Source organism: Macaca mulatta, chromosome 11 (genome assembly GCF_049350105.2).
Source record: "Macaca mulatta isolate MMU2019108-1 chromosome 11, T2T-MMU8v2.0, whole genome shotgun sequence".
NCBI classification, from domain to species: Eukaryota; Metazoa; Chordata; class Mammalia; order Primates; family Cercopithecidae; genus Macaca; species Macaca mulatta.
Window position 1 is genome coordinate 11,781,569 of NC_133416.1, and position 18,772 is coordinate 11,800,340.

The window sequence follows — 18,772 nt, forward strand, 5'->3', positions numbered from 1 at the left end:
TCTCTCAAGAACCTGATTGATGTGTAGATACTGAAGCTGAGAACTGGTTACCTCTGCTTATTCCTAGGCTGATTTAGGCTAGCTTGCTGAGGCTAGTCCAGCACTTCCAGTCCCACACACACAGCAGTCTCCAACCCAGAGGGCCTTGCCTTGCCAAACCCAGGCTGAGAGGACTTCCGCCTTGGAGAGAATCTCTCATCTTTTTCCCTATTCTCTCAGTCTGCACCACTCCCTTTCCTCCTCCCAACTCACCTTGTCATTCACTGGAACAAAGTTGCTATCCATGGTGACAATGCGGAAATACACTGGAAGGGAACAGGCATCGTTAGCAAAGGGGCTGTTTCCTGGCTCAGAATTTTCCTTTTTTTTTTGAAACAGGGTCTCACTCTGTCACCCAGGTTGGAGTGCAGTGGCACAACCATGGCTCACTGCAGCCTCAAATTCCTGGGGTCACCCCAGCCTCCGGAGTAGCTGGGACCACAGGCAGGCGCCACCACACTCGGCTAATTTTTGTAGAGACGGGGTTTCACCATGTTGGTCAGGCTGGTCTTGAACTCCTGACCTCAGGTGACCCACCTGCCTTTGGCCTCCCAAAGTGCTGGGATTGTAGGCGTGAGCCACCGCACCCGGCCTCGTGCTCAGAATCTTTCCTCCATCCCTCCTCCTTCCTCACACGTGCTCTGAGTCAGCAAAACCCCAACAGGTGTTACTTTTTTACAAAACCTACTCCGAGAGTGAGGTAAAGCCCAAACACAGGCCTGGAGCTCAGGAGGCAGAGCAAGAGGCAGAATAGAAGCCTCCACTGACCACCCTCCTCATCCCCCACAGGAACACCAGACTGAACAACTGTCCACACGAAACAGCACCGTCAGAAGAACCAAAAATCAGGTGAGTGATCACACTGCCTGGTTTTAACTTCATATCACTGAAAGAGGCACTGAAGAGGGTAGAAAAGACACACTTGAATTGCTGATACACCCCCCGCCCCCATCCCCCAGCTGTGACTGTGTGGCACAGAGACAGAATCGATAAACTTGGGGGAGGGAGAGCACTTCAGTGACTGTGGGACTTGGCATTGGAACTCAGTGCTGCTGCATCACAGGGGAAAGCACACAGGGCAGAACTCAGCCAGCGTCCATGGAGGGAGCATTTAGACCAGCCTCAGCCAGCAGTGAATTGCCCGTCCCAGCAGTTGGGAGCTGAGTTCCGATTAGCCCCTGGGGCTCCGAATAGTTAGCAGTGATAGCTGCGCGGTACTTGTCATGGACCTTGGGTGAGACTCAGAGACACGCTGGCTTCCAGTGGTTCAGCACGTTCCCAGCTGTGGTGACTATGGGGAGGGGCTCCTTCTACTCGAGAAAAGGAGAGGGAAGAGTCAAGGGGACTTCGCTTGTAGCTTAGGTAGCAGCTCAGCCACAGTGGGGTAGAGTACCAAGCAGGCCCTTGGGGTCCCCAGTTACAGGCCGTGGCCCTTGGATGGCATTTCTGGACCTGCTGTTGGTCAGACGAGCACTTACTGCTCTGAAAAAAGAGTCCCAGGCCAGGCACCATCACCACCAGCTGACTAAGAGCCCTTGAGCCTCGAGAGAACACTAGAAGTATCCGGGCAGTACTCGTCGTGGGCCTGGAGTAGTTAGTGGTGGCCACAGGGAGAGACTCCTCTGTGGAAAGGGGAAGGAAGAGTGGGAAGGACTTTGTCTTGTGGCTTTGGTGTCAACTCAGCTGCAGTAGAACAGAACACCAGGTAGATTCCTCAGGTTTCTGACTCTAGGCCCTGGCTAGCAGATAACATCTCTGGACCTTCCCAGGGTCATGGGGAACTCACCACCCTGAAGGGGAGGACAACAAGCGTGGCTGGCTTTGTCACCTGCTGACGGTAGAGCCCTAGGGCCTTGAGCAAACATAGTAGCCAGGTACTGGTTACCACAGGCCTTGGGTGAGACACAGGACAGTGCTGGCTTCAGATATGACCCAATGCAGTCCCAATACTGGTGGCCACAGGGGTGCTTGTGTCACCCCTCTCTCCAGGCAGCTCAGCACAAAGAGAGAAACTGTTTGTTTTGGAGAAAGTAAGGGAACAGAACAAGAATCTCCACTTGGTAATCTGGAATTCTTCCAGATCTTATCCAAGACCATCAAGGAGGTACCTCTATGAGCCTTCAAGAGCCACAGAGATACTGAGCATGGGGTCCTCCCTAATGCAGATGCACTGCAGAGTCCAGAAACTTAGATTGCAACACCCAGGGCCCTTCAAATACCTGGAAAGTCTGCCCAAGAAGGACAGGTACAAACAAGTCCAGAATACAAAGACTACAATAAATACCTAACTCTTCAATGCTCAGACACCAATGAACATCCACATCAAGACCATCTTGGAGGCCAGGCACGGTGGCTCAAGCCTGTAATCCTAGCACTTTGGGAGGCCGAGACGGGCGGATCACGAGGTCAGGAGATCAAGAGCATCCTGGCTAACACGGTGAAACCCCGTCTCTACTAAAAAATACAAAAAAGTAGCCGGGTGCGGTGGCAGGCGCCTGTAGTCCCAGCTACACGGGAGGCTGAGGCAGGAGAATGGCGTGAACCCGGGAGGCGGAGCTTGCAGTAAGCGGAGATTGCGCCACTGCACTCCAGCCTGGGCGACAGAGAGAGACTCCGTCTCAAAAAAAAAAAAAAGGGGCCATCTTGGAAAAAATTACCTCACCAGATGAACTAAATAAGGCACCAGCAACCAATCCCGGAGAAACAAAGAGAGTGATCTTTCAGATCAAGAATTCAAAATAGCTATTTTGAGGAAACTCAACAAAGTTTTAGATAACACAGAGAAGGAATTCAGAATCCTATCAGATAAATTTAACAAAGAGATTGAAATAATACTGAAAAATCTAGCAGAAATTGTGGAGCTGAAAAAAATCAATTCACATACTGACCAACACATTAGAGTGTCTTAACAGTAGAATAGATCAAGCAGAAGAAAGAATTAATAAGCTTGAAGACAGGCTTTTTAGAAATACACAGTCAGGCTGGACCTGGTGACTCACAACTGTAATCCCAAAACTTTGGGAGACCAGGGCGGGCAGATTACCTGAAGTCAGGAGTTCGAGACCAACCTGGCCTCAAAACCCCATCTCTACTAAAAATACAAAAATTAGCTGGGCCATAGTGGCACGCATCTATAATCCTAGCTACTCAGGAGGCTGAGGCAGGAGAATCCCGGGAGGTGGAGGTTGCAGTGAACCAAGATCGCGCCACTGCACTCCAGCCTGGGTGACAGAGGGAGATCCTGTCTCAAAAAGCAAAGCAAAAAAAAAAAAAAAAAAAAAAAAAGACCAATCTGGCCAACATAGTGAAACCCTATCTCTACTAAAAATACAAAAATTTGGCTGCGTGTGGTGGCTCACATGTGTAATCCCAGCACTTTGGGAGGCAGAGGCAAGGCAGGTGGATCACCTGAGGTTAGGAGTTTGAGACCAGCCTGGCCAACATGGTGAAACCCTGTCTTAAAAGTACAATAATTAGCTGGGCATGGTGTCAGGCGTCTGTAATCCCAGCTACTTGGGAGGCTGAGGCAGGAGAATTGCTTGAACCCAAGAGACGGAGGTTGTAGTGAGCTGAGATTGCGCCACTGTACTCCATCCTGGGCGATAGAGTGAAACTCCTTTTCAAAACAAAACAAATAAAAATACCCAGTCAGGGGAGAAAAAAGAAAAAGGAATGAAGCATGCCTACAAGATCTATAAAAATAGCCTCAAAAGGGCAAATCTAAGAGGTATTGAATTTTGGCCGGGCACAGTGACTCACACCTGTAATCCCAGCACTTTGGAAAGCTGAGGCAGGTGGATCACCTGAGGTCAGGAGTTCAAGACCAGCCTGGCTAACATGGAGAAACCCCGTCTCTACTAAAAATACAAAATTAGCCAGGCATGGTGGTGCAGGCCTGTAATCCCAGCTACTCGGGAGGCTGAGGCAGGAGAATCACTTGAACCTGGGAGGCAGAGGTTGCGGTGAGCTGAGATCATGCCATTGCACTCCAGCCTGGAGAACAAGAGTGAAACTCCGTCTCAAAAAAAAAAAAAAAAAAAAGGTATTGACTTTAAAGAGGAAGTAGAGAGAGAAATGAGATGGGAAGTTTATTCAAAGTGAAAATAACAGAGAACTTTCCAAACCTAGAGAAAGATATCAATATTATTATTATTATTATTATTTGAGATAGTCTTGCTCTGTTGCCCAGGCTGGAGTGCAGTAGTGTGCTCTTGGCTCACTGTGACCTCCACTTCCCTGGTTCAAGTGATTCTCCTGCCTCAGCCTCCCCAGTAGCTGGGATTACAGGCATGGGCCACCATGCTTGGCTAATTTTGTATTTTTAGTAGAGACGGGGTTTTGCCATGTTGGCCAGGCTGGTCTCGAACTACTCACCTCAGGTGATTTGCCCACCTCAGCCTCCCAAAGTGCTGGGATTACAAGCATGAGCCACCAAGCCCAACTGAGAAAGATATCAATATTAAGTACAAGAAGATTATAGAACACCAAGCAGATTTAACCCAAATGAGTCTACCTCAAGACGTTTAATAATCAAACTCCAAAACATCAAGGAATTTAAAATAAAAAAATCCTAAAAGTGCAAAACAATAGACGTGGTGGCTTACGCATGTAATCCCAGCACTCTGGGAGGCCGAGTGGGGAGGATAACTTGAGGTCAGGAGTTGGAGATCAGCCTGGCCAACATGGCGAAACCCTGTCTCTACTAAAAATACAAAAATTAGCCAGGCATGGTGGTGCTCACCTGTAATCCCAGCTACTCAGGAGGCTGAGTCAGGAGAATCACTTGAACCCAGAAGGCAGAGGCTGCAGTGAGCAGCCATTTATTACATTCCAGCGTGGGCAACAGAATGTGACTCCATCTCAAAAAAACAAAACAAACAAAAACAAAAATTAGCCAGGCATGGTGGTGCACCCCTGTACTCCCAGCTACTCGGGATGTTGAAGCACAAGAATCGCTTGAACCCAGGAGGCGGAGGTTGCAGTAAGCCGTGATCCCACCACTGCACTCCAGAGCCTGGGCAACAGAGGGAGACTGTCTCAAAAACAAAAAACATTCAGTAACATTTCTATATGCCAACAGGGAACAATCTGCAAAATAAATTAAGAAAGATAATACCATTTACAATAGCTATAAATAATATAAAATACCTAGGAATAAACTTTACCAAATAAGTGAAAGATCTCAACAATAAAAACTATAAAATACTGATGAAAGAAATGGAAGAGGATGCACAAAAACATGAAAAAAGATTTCATGTTTCTGGATTGGAATAATTGATATTGTTAAAAGTCCATACGACTTAAGGCAATCTACAGATTCAATGCAATCCCTATCAGAATACCAATGACATTCTTCACCGAAATTCTACAACCTAAATTTTAGGAATATTGTTAAAAACAATTGTAAGGCCGGGCGCGGTGGCTCAAGCCTATAATCCCAGCACTTTGGGAGGCCGAGACGGGCAGATCACCAGGTCAGGAGATTGAGACCATCCTGGCTAACACGGTGAAACCCCGTCTCTACTAAAAAATACAAAAAAACTAGCCGGGCGAGGTGGCAGGCGCCTGTAGTCCCAGCTACTCGGGAGGCTGAGGCAGGAGAATGGCGTAAACCTGGGAGGCAGAGCTTGCAGCGAGCTGAGATCCGGCCACTGCACTCCAGCCTGGGGGACAGAGCGAGACTCCATCTCAAAAAAAAAAAAAAAAAAAAAAATTGTAAAATTTTTATGGAACCACAAAAGACCTAAAGTAGCCAAATCTATTCTGAACAAAAAGAACAAAACTGGAAGAATCACATTATGTGACTTCAAATTATACTGCAAAGCTATAGTAACCAAAACCGCATGGTACTGGAATAAAAACAAACACATAGACCAATGGAACAGAATAGAGAACCCAGAAACAAATCCACACGTCTACAGTGAACTCATTTTTTATAAAGGTGACAAGAGTATACACTGGAGAAAGGACAGGCTGTTCAATAAATGGTGCTGGGAAAACTGGATATCCATATGCAGAAGAATGAAACTGGACCCTCATCTCTCTCCATATAGAAAAATCAAGTCAAAATAGATAAAAGATTTAAATCTAATACCTCAATCTATGAAACTATTATAATATAAGAAAACCTTGGGGAAACTCTCCAGAACATTGGTCTGGGCAAAGATTTCTTGAGTAATACCCAAGGATCACAGGAAACCAAAGCAAAAATGGACAAACAGGATCACATCAAGTTAAAAAACTTCTGCACAGCAAAGGAAACAATCAACAAAGAGACAACCCACAGAATGAAAGAAAATATTTGCACACTGCCCATCTGACAAGGGATTAACAACTAGAATATATAAGGAGCTCAAACAGTTCTATGGGAAAACATCTAGTAATTAGATTAAAGAATGGGCAAAAAGATCTGAATAGACATTTCTCAAAAGATGACATACAAATGGCAAACAGGTATATAAAAAAGGTGCTCAAATCATTGACTGTCAGAGAAATGTAAATCAAAACTACAATGAGATATTATCTCTTCCCAGTTAAAATGGCTTTTTTCCAAAAGACAAACAATAATAAATGCTGGTGAGGATGCGGAGAAAAGAGAACCCACATACACTGTTGGTAGGAATGTAAATTAGGACAACCACTATGGAGAACAGTTTGGAGGTTTCTGGAAAAAACTAAAAATAGAGCTTCTGTATAATCCTGCAATCCCACTGCTAAGTATATATCCAAAAGAAAGGAAATCAGTATATCAAAGAGCTGTCTGCACTCCCATGTTTATTGCATCAGTTTTCACAATAGCCAAGATATGGAAGCAACTAAGTGTCTATGAACAGATGATAAAAAATGTATTAAAAATGTGGTACACATACATAATGGAGTACTATTCACCCATAAAAAAGAATGAGACCCCGTCCTTTGCAACAGCATGAATGGAACAGGAGGTCATTATGTTAAGTAAAATAAACCAGACACAGAAAGACAAATTTTGCATGTTCTCACTTATTTGTGGGAGCTAAAAATTAAAACAATTGAACTCTTGGAGATAGAGAAGAGAATGATAATTTTCAAGTGTGTGGAAAAAATAAGGTAAAAGGAAAAAAAAAATTTAAAGAGAGAGAGAGAGAACAGAACGATAGTTACCAGATGCTGGGAAGAGTAGTGGTGGGCAGGGTGAGGGGTGGGGTGGGAATGGTTAATGGGTACAAAAATATAGTTAGATAGAATGAATAAGATCTAGAAATCTTGTAGTTTTTAGCACAATAGGGTGACTACAGTCAACAATAATTTATTGCACATTTAAAAATTAATAAGAGTATAATTGGAGTGTTTGTAATACAAGGAAATGATAAATGCTTGAGGTGATGGATACACGTGTACCCTGATGTAATGATTACACATTGCATGTGTGTATCAAAATGTCTCATCTACCCCATAAATATATATACACCAGCTATGTACCCACAAAAATTTTAAATTAAAAAAAAACAACAACAAATCCAAACATAGTTTCTCTTCAGGGCGCCTGACTTTGAAATCTCAGAATGAAGTGCCCCTGTAAGGAAGAATGAACAAATACAAAAAAACAAAAAACAAAAAAAACCCAGTAGCTCAAGCCAAATGCCCTCAGTGCTTTCTTAGCCATTTACAAGCAGCTTGTTGCAAGGCCCAGCAACCCAATTATACTTGCCAAATTCTATTCCAGAAGAAATGTGTACTTTTGATTTAGATACACACACACAGTAGCAACCCCCACCTACTTCTCTTGCTTGTGTAACGCAGCATGTATTCAACACCTGTAATACTTAATCCCCCAGATTTTCCTCTCTTCTGCACTCCTTGTTTCTTAAGCCTCCTATCAAACCACAAATGCCCTCTTTACCCCTGTGCACAGCGGTTTCCCCAGTTTTCAGTCAAACCCCAAATATGTGATTCTTACCTTGCTGCCCTGGGGTGTAGATAGGTTTGTCAGTCTGTACGAAGGTGCCACTCCCCTGTCTCTGAATTAGAACCTTTTTCTTCTCCTCAAAGCTGATGTTATTTCCAACTCCTGACACCCGGATTGTGGCCACTTCTTCTGTGCCACCAGCAGGAGGTGGTACCTGACCAAGAAAGGGGACTTCTGGGGCGGAGTAAGGGATTGGGGGAACAGAATCAACTGGTCTCAACCCAACAGTGAGTAAAAGGAAGGAGTTGCGTTAGATGGGGGTAGCAAGGACAGAGACATAAAACAAATTACCAGGAGGAAGAATTAAGATCAGGAACTAAAGGGAGAAATCCAAGGTCAAGGAAATTGTGGGTGAGTTATAGCCGGGGATTGAGGTTGAGAAAAAATAGGTTTAGAGGCCATGGCAAAGGAAAACACAAATTATGCTTAAAGTAGATTATATTGAGCCTAGAGAGAAGAATAGGCAAGTAAGGGATTAGAGTTAGAGCAAAGGAGAACAGGCAAGTAAGGGATTCGAGTTAGGGCTGAGTCTGTGCTTACAAGAAAGGAGATACAATGTAAGTGCCTCTTCTTCAATCCAGAGTGTTCTAGCAACTTCTGGGTCTTGTCCTTGGTCTCCAGAGTAACCGTGAATTTAACATCACAGTACCCAGGGCTCAGATCCAAACAAACCTTCTGAACGGAGGGGAAGTTTAGCTGGGCTGGTAATGTCACCAGGTAGTTTCTATGAAAGGAACAGAAGGATTTCAGGGCAATAATGATTCATTCACGTCAGGAAAAATTAAGCACTCTCCTAAGCGCTCAGCACGTAGCAGTGAATTAGACAGACCAAGCCCCTGCCTTCCTTATGCAGCTCATTTTCTACAAGAAGCAGAGAAACAACAACGCAGTGCACAGTCTTAAACTTCTACCATCAGGAGGCCCTCACCGAGAACACACGCCGAAAGCACCAAGGAGGAAATCAGGCCTATTTCAGAAAACAGGGTACGTTTTAATATTTCTCTTTTTTAAGGCTTCCTCTTCATCCCTCAGCCTTCCTCTCTGGGTAAAGGATCCATGGAAGCAAAGAAGAGAAAAAAGGAGGAGGAAATTAAGATAAACCAAAGTGTATCTCCCCATCTCCATATAAATGTTTGAGAAAGTTCGGCAAAGAAGCCACTGCCCTAATAAACCAATTCTGACACCAAGCACTCACGGAAGTTCTTCTGCAATGGCTGGCAATAGGGCCAACATTCCTAGAAGGAGATGAGCCCACATCTTTGTGGGTGAGACAGATTTTCCAGGGTCGGGACCAGAGATCCGCTCTGCGTAGCTTTATATACGAATTCCAGGTAGGGTGTGCAGCGATGACTGATGCTGTAGTCAATCACCTCCTGGCACCTGGGACACAGGAGGACCGTGTTCCTCCTTCTCTAACCGCTGGCTTAGCTGGTGGACCAGGGTAGGGCCACTATTCACTTCTTTAAACTTGTTTCTCCCCGGAACATCTGTACTGGTTCAGCCAGTTTTGGGGGAAAACCAGAGCTGAGTATTCATAATGGTAAAGCTCTCAGAACATATTTTGAACTCCTCCCTTTTTTTCTGGTTTCATTCCAATTCCTGTTTTCATTTAATGTCCTTATTTTCTTTTATTATTCAGTTAAGGTGTAGTTGGGAACACGGGTATGAGAACAGTATCAATAGAAAAGCAATAAACTTGGCCAGTCACGGTGGCTCACGCCTGTAATCCCAGCACTTTGGGAGGTTCAGGTGGGCGGATCACGAGGTTAGGAGTTCAAGACCAGCCTGGTCAACATAGTGAAACCTGTCTCTACTGAAAATTTAAAGAAAAAAAAAAAAAATTAGCTGGGCATAGTGGTGGTTGCCTATAGTCCCAACTACTTGGGAGGCTGAGACAGGAGAATCACTTGAACCCGGGAGGTGGAGGTTGCAGTGAGCCAAGATCATGCATTCCAACCTGGGTGACACAGTGAGACTCTGTCTCAAAAAAAAAAAAAAAAAAAGTTAATACTACTCAGTATTATTGTGACTGTATGGAAACAGGAACACATACAGTCCTAGAGAAAACAGAATGTGGATAACCTTTCTCACGGCAATTTCGTAATACACATCAAAGCCTTTAAGATTTGCATATTCTTTGACTCAGCAACTCTTACTCTGCAAATGTTTCTTAATGAGGAAAAAAAGGACAGCATGCATGTATGCACAAATGTATCTACACTGAGTTTTTTCACACTGTTCTTTCTTTTTTGTCTTTTATTTTGTATTTTTTTATTTTTTTGAGGTAGAGTCTCACTTTGTCACCTGGGCTGGAGTACAGTGGCACAATCTCAACCCACTGCAGCCTTGACCTCCTAGGCTCAAGCGATCCTCCCACCTCAGCCTCCTGAGTAGCTGGGACTACGGGTGGGCACCAACACTCCTGGCTAATTTTTTTGTATTTTTAATAGAGACAGGGTTTCACCATGTTGCCCAAGCTAGTCTTGAACTCCTGAGCTCCAGTGACCACTTCAGCCTCCCAAAGTGCTGGGATTACAGGTATGAGCCACCATGCCCAGCCCACAGTGCTCTTTACGATGGTAATACTTAGAAGTCACCTAAAATATAAATTAGTCTAAGTGCAGTGGCTCACGCCTATAATCCAGTTTTTGGGAGTCAGAAGCTGGAGGATTGCTTGAGCCCAAGAGTCCAAGACCAGCCTGGGCAACATGGTGAGACCCCGTCTTTGTAACCACTCAATGGATTCACCTTGCCCGCTGCCTAGACAGAGCTGACTTATCAAGACAGGGGAATTGCAATGGCGAAAGAGTAACCACGCAGAACCAGCTGTGCGGGAGACCGGAGTTTTATTATTACTTAAATGAGTCTCCTTGAGCATTTGTGGATCACAGTTTTTAAAGATAATTTGGCTGGTAGGGGCTTGGGAAGTGGGGAATGCTGATTGCTGAGGTTGGAGATGGAATCATAGAGGGTCGAAGTTAGATTTTCTGAATGTCTTCTGTTCCTGGGTGAGACGGCAGAACTGGTTGGGGCAGATTACTGGTCTGTGTGGTGTCAGCTGATTCCATCGAGTGCAGAGTCTGCAAAATAACTCAATTACTGATCTTACATTTTACAACAGTGATGTTATCCCCAGGAGCAATTTGGGGAGGTTCAGACTTTTGGAGCCAGAGGCTACATGACCCCTAAACTATAATTTCTAATCTTGTAGCTAATTTGTCAGTCCTGCAAAGACAGACTGGACCTCAGGCAAGAAGGGGGTCTTATTGGGAAAGGGCTGTTATCAATTTTGTTTCAGAGTCAAACCATGAACTGAATTCCTTCCCAAAGTTACTTCCATCTACGCCCAGGAATCCACAAGGACAGCTTAAGGGTTAGAAGCAAGATGGAGTCAGTTAGGTCTGATTTCTTTCACTGTCATAATTTCCTCAGTTATAATTTTGCAAAGGCGGTTTCAGTCTGTATAAAACATTTCTTTAAAATTAGCTGGGTGTGGTGGTGCACGCCCGTAGTCCCAGCTACTCTGGAGGCTGAGATGGTAGGACTGCCTGAGCCCGGGGAATCAAGGCTGCGGTGAGCCATGATAGCGCCACTGCACTCCAGCCTGGGCAACAGTGAGAACTTGTCTCATTAAAATAAAATAAAATAGATAAAATAAAATAAAAAAAATAATAAAATAAAATAAGCGAGGATGCTCTCTGGGATGATGAAAGATCACCATATACCAAACCAGCTTAAACAAAAAAGCGTTTTTGGTGACTCGAATGGATCCAACAGGAAGAATGAGCTTATGGAACCAGAGCAACTTGAAAGACTTTACAGCCTGGGATTAGAGACTTGGTGCAGCCAGGGCTGACTTCTCCTCGTCTTTCTCTCTTGTGTACTTTCTCTGGTTGGCTCATTTTCTCCTACTGCACACAAGCTTTTCTTCAAGTCATAGGGAGGATGGCAGCTGGGAGCCCTCAAGCCGTATTTGTTCAGCTCCATGACCCCTAATGACAAAACTTTTCACCTATGTTATAAAATTCCTAAAGAAGAACTGTGTTCCTCCTTCTCTCACTGGCTCACCTCTGAATCAGTCACTGTAGCCAGGAGGGTATGATAGACAGGGCCTGGGTCATTCTCCCACCTAGAGGCCAGGGTGATGGGGTCCTGTGATTGGCTACCCCTTTAGAGCCACATGGAGTTGGGGAGGGGAAATTATTCAAAGAAATCACTACAGTAGGAAATGTGTTGGTGTAAAGAGCTGGAAACTTAAAACATTAAGTCTATTACAATGCCCAATAATGAGTTTAGTTGAATAAACTGTCATGTTAATATAAAGCAATACTCTGCAGCCATTAAGAATAATGTTTTCATGAGAAGGGGCATTATTTGCAATACTAATTGAAAGGGGTTGGGGCTGGTGCAGTGGCTCACACCTGTGATCCCAGCACTTTGGGAGACTGATCCATAGGAGTTCGAGACCAGCTTTGTCAACATGACGAAACCCTGTCTCTACTAAAAATACAAAAATTAGCCAGGCATGGTGGTGGGCGCCTGTAATCCCAGCTACTCGGGAGGCTGAGGCAAGAGAATCACTTGAACCAGGGAGGCAGAGGCTGCAGTGAGTTGAGATCACGCCACTGCAGCCTGGGCAACAAGAGCAAAACTCTGTCTCAAGAATAAAAGAAAAGAAATGGGTTGGGGAAAGTGATACAAAATGACATGTGGCAAGTTCCACTTTAACTTGGAATATAAAAAGCTAGAAAGAGTGTGGCATGGTGGCTCAAGCCTGTGATCTCAATGTTTTGGGAGGGCAAGGTGGGAGGATTGCTTGAGGCCAGGAGTTCAAGACAAGCCTCGGTAGTATAGCAAGACCCTGTCTCTACAAAAAAAAAAAAAATTAAAAATTAGCCAGATGTGGTGTCCCATGCCCAGCTACTTGGGAGGCTGAGGCAGGAAGATCACTAGAGGCCAGGACTTCAAGTCTGCAGTGAGCCATGATTGTGCCACTGCACTGCAGCCTGGGCAGCAGAGCAAGACCCTGTTTCTAAGAATAAAAAATAAAAATAAGCTGGAAAAGTGCATTGCTCCCTCTCTGACAATAGGAAAAAGCCAGACAAACTGAAAAATTACTTTTCTTTTTTTTTTTTTTTTTTTTTTTTTTTTAATTTTTTTTTTTGAGACGGAGTCTCGCTCTGTCGCCCAGGCTGGAGTGCAGTGGCCGGATCTCAGCTCACTGCAAGCTCCGCCTCCCGGGTTCACGCCATTCTCCTGCCTCAGCCTCCCGAGTAGCTGGGACTACAGGCGCCCGCCACCTCGCCCGGCTAGTTTTTTTTTGTATTTTAGTAGAGACGGGGTTTCACTGTGTTAGCCAGGATGGTCTCGATCTCCTGACCTCATGATCCGCCCGTCTTGGCCTCCCAAAGTGCTGGGATTACAGGCTTGAGCCACCGCGCCCGGCCAAAATTACTTTTCTTAAACCAAAAGTTGAACCTAAGAGCTGAGCTGAGCTGGGCGCGGTGGCTAACGTCTGTAATCCTAGCACTCTGGGAGGCTGAAGCAGGCAGATCACAAGGTCGGGAGTTCGAGACCAGCCTGGCCAATATGGTGAAACCCCATCTTTACTAAAAACACAAAAGAATTAGCCGGGCATGATGGTGCATGCCTGTAATCCCAGCTGCTTAGGAGGCTGAGGCAGGAGAATTGCTTGAACCCAGGAGGCGGAGGTTGCATTGAGCCGAGATCACGCCTCTGCACTCCAGCCTGGGTGACAGAGCAAGACTCCATCACAAAACAAAACAGCTGAGCTGAGGTTGCAGGTGAGCTAAGTAGCCTGAAATTCAAGGAGATACAATTCCTCATGAGCAGAGACCTGATGGGTGGAGTGTCTCATCAGTGTCAGAGCATGGGAGGCGTTTGGCCTTTCATACAGACATGCAGGAAGAAAGCAGCTACATTTTTCATACAGTGCTAGAGGCCTGGTGCAGATTAGAGTGACTATAAGGAGCCTCTGGGTGTCACAGAAGCAAGGGAGGGCTTTACTTACCCACAGGCTCCTTTCCGTGACCTCTACCAGGTGTTCACAGGAAATACTGGGGGCCCAGCGGGAGACTAAAAAGAGCCCCCTCAGTACCATGGGCATCAAGGACCATATTTGCTCTCATTGCAGAAAAGGCCCCAGCTGCCCACGCTCCTCTCTTGAAAGCCATAAGACCCTGGGGAGGAGTGGCAAACACTATTACTCTCAGAGCACAGGTGTTACCAAGGGAAGAGCGGAGAGGACCCTAGTCCAAGGGAGGGACAAGGAGCAATTGTGAGCCCAGAGTTCTAAGTTAATACTTTTAGAGGTCTCCTGAAACTGAAGGAGGGGCACAAAAAAAATCTTTCCCACCCAAGACCCGCCACAAATTCAAAGCAGAGTTTGGCAGCCTGGCATAAGGAGTAGGGAAATACTCATCCCCTACGGCCCAGGCATATAAACGTACCTAAGAAAGAAGATAAAGAGGGCAACAGAGAAGCACCCTGTCCCCTCACCATTACCTTAGCAAGAGCAGCAAGTAACTAAGCAGTCTGCCCTGGCAGAGGGCATGAACATGTGGAGAAATGACCTCTGTGGTGCCTGTGTGGTGTATAGAGGAGACGGGAGCTGAGGGTGGGGCACAAACATTGAGAAATCCCCAGCATTTCAGATGCCACTCTAAGCATAAGGCATCACAAAAGGAATTTGAAGCCTATGATGTACCGAAAGTAAACTTGGCAATTACAAAACCTGAATCCAGTTCACCTTTTAACTAGATTAACTCAATCCACCAAGCTAACTGCCTGAGAAAAGGTGTGTCCATTTCTAGTCACAAATACTATTTATCTAAATCTCTCCTGTTCTACACAAGATGTTTGGCAATCAATGAAAAATTATAAGTTGTATCAAAAGAAGAAGATGACAACAACGCCCTGTGAAGATACAAAGTAATCAACGGAACCAGGCTCAGAGCTGTCCTCCATGTTATAACTAAGAGAGAGAGACTTTAAAATGCCCTGGAGTAATATGTCAAAGGATCTCATGAAAAAAAAAAAAAAAGGGACAACGGACATGAGGAGAGGGTGTCAGGGGTGAATTTCAAAAGAAAGGTGGGCCAGGCACAGTGGCTCACGCCTGTAACCCCAGCACTTTGGGAGGCCGATGCAAGTTGATCACGAGGTCAGGAGATCGAGACCATCCTGGCTAACACAGTGAAACCCCGTCTCTACTGAAAATACAAAAAAAATTAGCCGGCATGGTGGCGGGTGTCTGTAGTCCCAGCTACTCAGGAGGCTGAGGCAGGAGAATGGTGTGAACTCTGGAGGTGGAGCTTGCAGTGAGCCGAGATCGCGCCACTGCACTTCAGCCTGGGCGACAGAGCCAGACTGCGCTCCAAAACAACAAAACAAAAAACACAAAAGAAAGGTGGAAGTGACTGACTTCCTGAAATACTAAACATGGTAGCCTTTATAGAAGTGCCAAAAAAAAAAAAAAAAAAGATATGCAGTATCAGGCCAGGAACAGTGGCTGAAGCCTGTAATCCCAGCACTTTGGGAGGCCAAGGCAAGAAGATCACTTGAGCCCAGGAGTGTGAGACCAGCCTAGGTAACATAGTGAGGAGACTTTGTGTCTATATAAAATAAAAACATTAGCTAGGTGTGGTGACTTACATCTGTAGTCCCAGCTACTTGGGAGGCTGAGGTGGGAGGATCGCTTGAGCCCAGGAGGTCAAGGTTGTAGTGAGCTAAGATTGCACCACTACACTCCAGCCTGGGTGACAGAACAAAATCCGGTCTCAAAAAAAAGAGAGAAAATGCAGGATCAGAGATGAGCAGCTCTTTCTTCAGGCTCATTAATAACCTTGACAATACGAATATAGCTGAGGAAATAATCGATTGCCTTGAAGTTAGGTCAATAGAAATTACTCAACCAAACACAACAAGAAAAAAGAGTGAAAATCATTCGAATTCTTTTCAAATAATTTGAATTTTTATAGCACTTGAAGAGTATTTAAGTGCTGTAAAACAATATCAAATGGCTTAGCATACATGTTATCAGAATCTTGGAAGGAGAAGCGAGAAAGAACAAGCAGAAGACATTTTTGAAGATATAATAGACGAGAATTTTCCAAAAATAATGAAAGACATCAAAAAACAGATTCAAGAATTATAGACAATTTCTCCATGTTTCCCCTAATTCACACACACTAGGCACACACATACATGCACACACCAAACCTCTTGGTTGGGTTGTAAAACTTGCGATGATCTCTGGAGGCTCTGTTTGATTTGGACACGGGGAAAACCAGTATATTCAATTGAGTTTTGGGTCACTCTACCACTCTACATAAATTCCATAAACATTTTTTTTTTTTTTTTGGAGACAGGATCTCGCTGTGTCTCCCACGCTGGAGTACGGTGGCGTGATCTCAGCTCACTGCAACCTCCACCTCCCAGGTTCAAGAGATTCTCCTGCCTCAGCCTCCTGAGTAGCAGGGATTACAGGCATGTGCCACCACACCCGGGTAATTTTTGTATTTTTCGTAGAGACAGGGTTTCACCGTGGCCTCCCAAAGTGTTGGGATGACCGATATGAGCCACCGCGGTCTTGTTTTCCTTGGTTCCCATCAGTCTTCCTGCTAAGAGCAGTCGCCCAGGTCCATGAACACCCACTCCCCTGTAGGTGGTGAGCACCCCTCCAGCAAGAGTTGCTGACTCCCCTTTCCCACTTCCATCAGTCAAATCGGTCCACCAGTGATTTTTACCTCTTCTGATCTATTTTAAAATCTATTTAAATGCAGCTATCAGCCAGATAATTTGTCTGGAATTTGGTGGGAGGAAATGTCCAGGGTTTAATAATCTCCCAAAGTTAGGTTGCATAAAACCCTACTGTTGACATCTCATGGGGTGCATATGGGCGAAATGGAGCCGTGTGGAAGGCTATTCTGTAAAGGGGCTAGCGTGCTTGGATTTGTTCTGGGTATCAGAATCCCGACTTGAGAATTTTTGCTTATATAGACACCGTAATATGTTACCTCGAAGGCTTCTTACACTTCAACCTTTACTGTAAATAACACAAGTATTTCTGGAGTAAGAATTACGTCAATTATATATTATCTTATGCAACATATTATCTTAGGCATAACTATAATATATATATACATATATACACACACACACACATATATATAGTTTTTGTTTGTTTGTTTGTTTTTTGAGACAGAGTTTCGCTCTTGTTGCTCAGGCTGGAGTGCAATGGTGCGAACTCAGCTCACCACAACTTCCGCCTCCTGGATTTAAGTGATTCTCCTGCCTCAGCCTCCCAAGTAGCTGGGATTACCGGCACCCTCCTCCACCACCACTCCCGGCTAATTTTTTTTTTTGTATTTTTGGTAGAGATGGGGTCTCACCCCGTTGGTCAGGCTGGTCTCGAATTCCTGACATCAGGTAATCTACCCCCCTTGGTCTCCCAAAGTGCTGGGATTACAGGTGTGAGACACCACGCCTGGCCTATAATATATATATATATATATTTTTTTTTTTTTTTTTTTTTTTTGAGACAGAGTCTTGCTCTGTCGCCCAGGCTGGAGTGCTGTGGCCGGATCTCAGCTCACTGCAAGCTCCGCCTCCCGGGTTCCCGCCATTCTCCTGCCTCAGCCTCCCAAGTAGCTGGGACTACAGGCGCCCGCCACCTCGCCCGGCTAGTTTTTTGTATTTTTAGTAGAGACGGGGTTTCACCGTGTTAGCCAGGATGGTCTCGATCTCCTGACCTCCTGATCCGCCCGTCTCGGCCTCCCAAAGTGCTGGGATTACAGGCTTGAGCCACCGCGCCCGGCCTTATATTTTTAATTATTATCCAAGGGTACTGACATAAATTTCCAATTTATTCCTGCCAAAATTTAGTGATGATAACTGCCAATCAGTACAGCTAAAGAAAATGTTTTCATTCTGGTGTATTTGGGATTCTTCTTTCTTTATATTATCCCAGCCTTCCTCACTCACTTCTGTGTATTTTGTATTTTGTTCCACACCATTCTGCTCAAGGATATTATTTTCACATTTCCAAATTATTTCTGTTTTTCACAGGTAGTCTTTGGTCTTACGACTGCGAATACTTTCTTTGACTATTTTGCTTTTCCATGAAGGGCTTTCCAAAAAGCTATTAGCCCACTTTACTTGGTAACCTCCCAGGAGACAGCTTAGTCCTGTCTGCTAAGGGATGCTGTTCTCAGCAAGTCAGTTTTCTGCTCTCCTCACTGCAAGGGAAGCCAGAGGAGAAGGGCCTGTTTCTGTTCCACCCAGGACTGTTGATTTGAGGTTCTACCTCCAGAGAGCAGGAGGCTAATCAAACCAAGACACAACATTAAGGAAAAGAAAAGAACAAGCAGAATCTGGGGCCACTCCTTGCTTGCCACTGTTTCCTCCCTCCTCCTTACTAATTACAGGCTTCACCCTAGTCCCTTTTCAAATTCATTCAAGTGAATATGCGATGTACCAAAGTTTGCATATGAATGCATCAAGGAAAATAAGGGTGCCACCCAGCCCTACCCATGCTTAGACAGCACATGAACCAACATTTGGCTTCCTAAAGTCAGAAATGACAGAAAACTGAAAGTTCATGTTAAAAGAGGGAAAAAAGAAACATGGAGATCACATGCTCAGATTATACCTAGGGAGAAAAGCTTTTTTTTTCCCAACAAATATTTATTGAACACTGTTATGGGATAAATTGTATCCCCCTCACAATTTGTACGTTGAAGTCCTAACTCCTAGGATCTCCGAGTG

At 44.9% G+C, this 18,772-nt stretch overlaps 1 protein-coding gene and 1 long non-coding RNA gene across 4 annotated transcripts in view; both read right to left on the bottom strand.

Annotated features, from left to right (window-relative positions):
• Positions 1–9,339, bottom strand: part of A2ML1 (alpha-2-macroglobulin like 1) — a 55,321-nt gene extending 45,982 nt beyond the window's left edge. For all 3 annotated transcript variants that reach the window (XM_077953599.1, XM_015151034.3, XM_077953598.1), the window contains exons 1-4: positions 9,180–9,339; positions 8,525–8,708; positions 7,976–8,138; positions 253–305 (exon numbers count right to left, since the gene is read on the bottom strand). In XM_077953599.1, the coding sequence (XP_077809725.1) occupies positions 253–305; positions 7,976–8,138; positions 8,525–8,708; positions 9,180–9,241 (462 nt within the window). In that variant the 5' untranslated portion in view covers positions 9,242–9,339. The remainder of the gene's footprint in view (positions 1–252; positions 306–7,975; positions 8,139–8,524; positions 8,709–9,179) is intronic.
• A 1,474-nt stretch (positions 9,340–10,813) lies between these two features.
• On the bottom strand, positions 10,814–14,286 carry LOC144332787 (uncharacterized). The gene is made up of 2 exons (XR_013400889.1): positions 14,016–14,286; positions 10,814–11,064 (listed from the first exon to the last, which is right to left on the bottom strand). It is a non-coding gene; the product is annotated as an uncharacterized LOC144332787 (long non-coding RNA).
• Between the last annotated feature and the right edge of the window lie 4,486 nt (positions 14,287–18,772).